The 3770-nt window shown below is 43.4% G+C and overlaps 1 protein-coding gene across 1 annotated transcript; it reads right to left on the reverse strand.

The window, feature by feature from the left end:
* Nucleotides 1–215: 215 nt before the first annotated feature.
* On the reverse strand, nt 216–3257 carry LOC149161728 (putative disease resistance protein At5g63020). The gene has a single exon (XM_089435559.1). The coding sequence runs from the start codon at nt 3118–3120 to the stop codon at nt 331–333; it is 2790 nt and encodes a 929-aa protein (XP_089291685.1). The 5' UTR covers nt 3121–3257; the 3' UTR covers nt 216–330.
* Nucleotides 3258–3770: the final 513 nt, after the last annotated feature.

Genomic DNA, 3770 nt, shown 5'->3' on the forward strand with positions numbered 1-3770 from the left:
TAAATTATTCAATGTAAACTGATCTAATTAATATTATGTATATCTTTACCCATATTAAATTTCTGATATAAAAATATTTAAAAAATTATCAAAATTCTTTGGCCATAAAGTTAAACCAAATATAAAATTATTTAATAAATTATCAAAATTCTATCGTCATACATTAATAAAATTTAATATGAAAAATATTACTCAATATGCATAAAACAATTAGAGACCATTCAAAAATATATCTATATTATTTTAAAATCTAAACCAACTAAATAAAAAAAAAAAATATTATAGTGATTTATAACATCAGCCATCTGTAAAAACGAATCTTGAATATGCTTAATATACTGATTCCCGTGGGATTCCTCCTATAATTTCATACCTCCTGTATTTACTTTCGAGTGATGTCTTAATGTTGGCATCATCGCATTGGATTGCATCCCACCATTCTCTGGAACCTTCTATTTTCTCCAGATGATTTAACTTATCCCATCCCCCACGCAATCTCTTCAATTGGTCACATGTCTCTACCCGTAAAGACTTGAGCATTGGGGGTAACGGTGACGCCACCCCTCCCAACCCTCCACTTCCACTTGCTGCGCCCACTGCCCCCACTCCCACACTCTCCAACGACTTTAAATGCCGAAGTGTCACCTGCTGTAGATTTGGAAAACATATTCCCAACTCCAACTGCTTCAACTCATCGCATCTGTATATCGCTAGTACTCTCAAACATGGGAACTCTGCGGGGAGCTCTTGCAACCGCTTACATGGGCATAGCGTTAGGGATGTGAGCTTTCGGAATTGAATAAACCAACTCGGCAGTCGCTCCACGTTGCAATACCACAGAGACAAACTTTCCAGATCTTTCATGGCCTCCATATCCTGCGGAAGGTCATGTTGACCAACAACTTTTATAAAATTCAGACTCAGGTTTCTCATCTTTGACCAATTTGCCATCACACCCTCGTTAACTGGCGATCTTATTTCTGCACTGAAAACCCTGAGCCCGCTCAAACTCTGCAGGTCTTTTAAACAAACATACTTTCTTTCTACATTTGCCTCCTCCTCAAAACTTAATTCAAACGCGCTGCACCGCATCTTCAATCTTTCTAGTGAAACCAATTCCGAGATCCCACGCGGAAGCTGCTTCAAACTATAGCAGAAGCCTATGTCGAGGGCCCTCAGACGTTTGAGTTCACTTATACTCTCAGGAAGGCACCTTAATCGAGCACAGTCGAAAAGATTCAAGAATTGGAGCTCCTTCAGGTTGCCAATGGATTCCGGCAACTCACAGATGTGGTTGCATCCAGATAAATTGAGGCAGGCAAGATATTTCAGATTTCCTATAGAAGGCGGCAGAGAAGTTATGCCAGTGTCACTAAGATCGAGGACCCTCAGTGAGGGCAACTGAGAGAAGAAGCTTTCAGGAACTTCTGTAATACCGGGATTCTCCCTCAACAGCAAAACTCTGAGGGACGAACACGCGAAGGTTGTGGGCAGGGAGTGCAGAGCATTCCTCATCAACGACATTCTTGTACAACCCTCCAAGTCTTCCTGAGAGGGGAAATGCCTCACGCCCAACCCGGCTTTGAAATGACACCTCTGCTCCTTCTCCGCGATGCGAATCGCCACATCACGAAGCACATCGTGTATTTTAACAGAGAAAGTCCTTCCCACCTCATCATTCTCTACCAGCTCGATCAGAGAACGATCCAGTAGGTGTTTGATAAACTCGTGCCCCCTGTCATGCAAATAGCTGTCTCCACTTCCTTTCACCAAACCTTCTGCGATCCACGAGTCTATGATGTCTTCACAATAGATTACTTTGTCTTCGGGATAAGCTGCAAAATAAAGAAAACAGATTTTCAAATTATCTGGTTTCAAAACATCGTAACTCCATTGAAGACGATGAAAGAGCCTTTGGTCCACTCCAGCGTGCAGGTCATAAAACGTCTCATCTACGTTTTTCATGTCAGTTAAAGCATTTTCCCATTCATATAGTTCAGTATGGTGTGCCATGGCAGCAGCGACTACAATTAAGGCGAGCGGCAACCCCTTGCACTCCTTTGCAATGTCCCTGGCAACTTCCTCTATTTCATGTGGAACATTTCCATTCTCAAATGCTCGGCTACGAAACAGCTGCCAACCCTCCTCTTCCAACAGCGGTTCCACAGTTATAATCTCCTGCACCTTCATTCTTGCACACACTTGTTTATCCCGAGTGGTGAGCAAAATTTTAAAAGCTGTGTCATTCAATGACACTCCCAGATCTTGAAGCTCATCAATTGTTGACATACCTTCCAACCACATGTCATCGAGCAAAATGAGATATTTTTTATTCTTTAAAGAAGAGCGCAGCTTTTCTTTTCGCACTTCGAAATTGGAATTGTCTTTAAAACCTTCGAATCCCAATCTATCAGCAATGGAATTCTGCATATCTTGGATAGGGTTTCTGGAAACAGATACCTTGAGGATGAGCTCAAATGAATCCCTTACACGCTGGCTGTCGTTGATGGCGTCAAGCAGCGACGACTTACCAACACCCCCCATACCTTGTATACCAATTCTTCGAATGCTGCTATCTTCATCCGTTAACCATCTCTCCACAAGTTCCATCTGTGTAGATCTCCTTGTGTCTACAACAATACCAGAACCAGATTCGGGGTTTTGAACTAGTACCTGGGTGCGCGGAGTAGGGTCCCCGTATTCCCCGGCTGGAGGAAAATCAGATTGCCTCTGTAAATGGAGTTCAGCAACACTTGATTTCCAGTCTCTGATACGTCTGCCGATTCTGTAGCGGCAGACGCAGTTAGGACACCAAGTGAGACATTTGTTGTGTAGATCGTAATCACGGCGAATAGATCCTGAACTTTCTATGGCCTCGCCCACCCTATCCAGCCAACCCTTCACTATACTTTTAGGGTTCATGTTTACTCGAGCGAGCTCCACATCTATGTCATGCGTTAGATCGTTCAGACGCTGAACTTCGCCTTCCATGCCGCTGATCGCTTGAGGCAAAGAAATGACCAATTTCACCTCTTCAACAACCTTTTTCAAGAGACTGCCTACACCGTTGCCTACAGCATTGGCTGCAGCCCCAGTTCCAATATCCGAGCACCACGCCATTTCTTTCACCACAGTGAGAAGTCTTCAAATCAAATGCTTGAAGATTAAGAATTCTCTTTCCACTGCAAAATCACCAGCAAGATTAGGATTTCTCTTCGCTCAAATTGTGCTGAGGCGCTGAATCCATCCACCACTAAGTAGGCAAGCATGAGTATTAATTTATTTTCTGGTTGTGGTCCATTCGTACTCAACAGCTGGAAGCATATCTGTCTTTGTCGGTGGGTGGCTGAAGGTGGAAGCATATCGTGTTTGTTCTCAGAATTCCACTGGAAATTCCAGAGGGTCCCGCTCAGCCGCTTTTCAATGGGTGGGATGGAGATAAAGGTAGGAAATAGTGAAAAGGGGACCACTTAGATAGTAATGTGGACTGTGAGCATCTGAGGTTGTGAAGTAGGGCCCGCTAGAAACAGTGAAATTTTAAGATCAAAGAAGATGAGCCCATACTTTGGTTGCAAGTTGCTTTTCAACTCTCGAGTGTGAACGGGTGTCGTCTTGTTTCGTCGGTGTAAGGCACCCATCAGTCTCCCTCCACATGAAGTCAAGTTGCTGTCCAGCTGTTGAGTACGAAATAGACTCAATTTGATTCGATGTTGCAACGAAAGGACACAAGGACCCGGCCTACACTTAATTTCGTCCCAGCAATATTCATT

This window comes from Pinus tabuliformis, chromosome 5_2 (assembly GCF_031772625.1).
Source record: "Pinus tabuliformis cultivar Carrire ecotype Pingquan chromosome 5_2, CPIR1, whole genome shotgun sequence".
Taxonomy (NCBI): Eukaryota; Viridiplantae; Streptophyta; class Pinopsida; order Pinales; family Pinaceae; genus Pinus; species Pinus tabuliformis.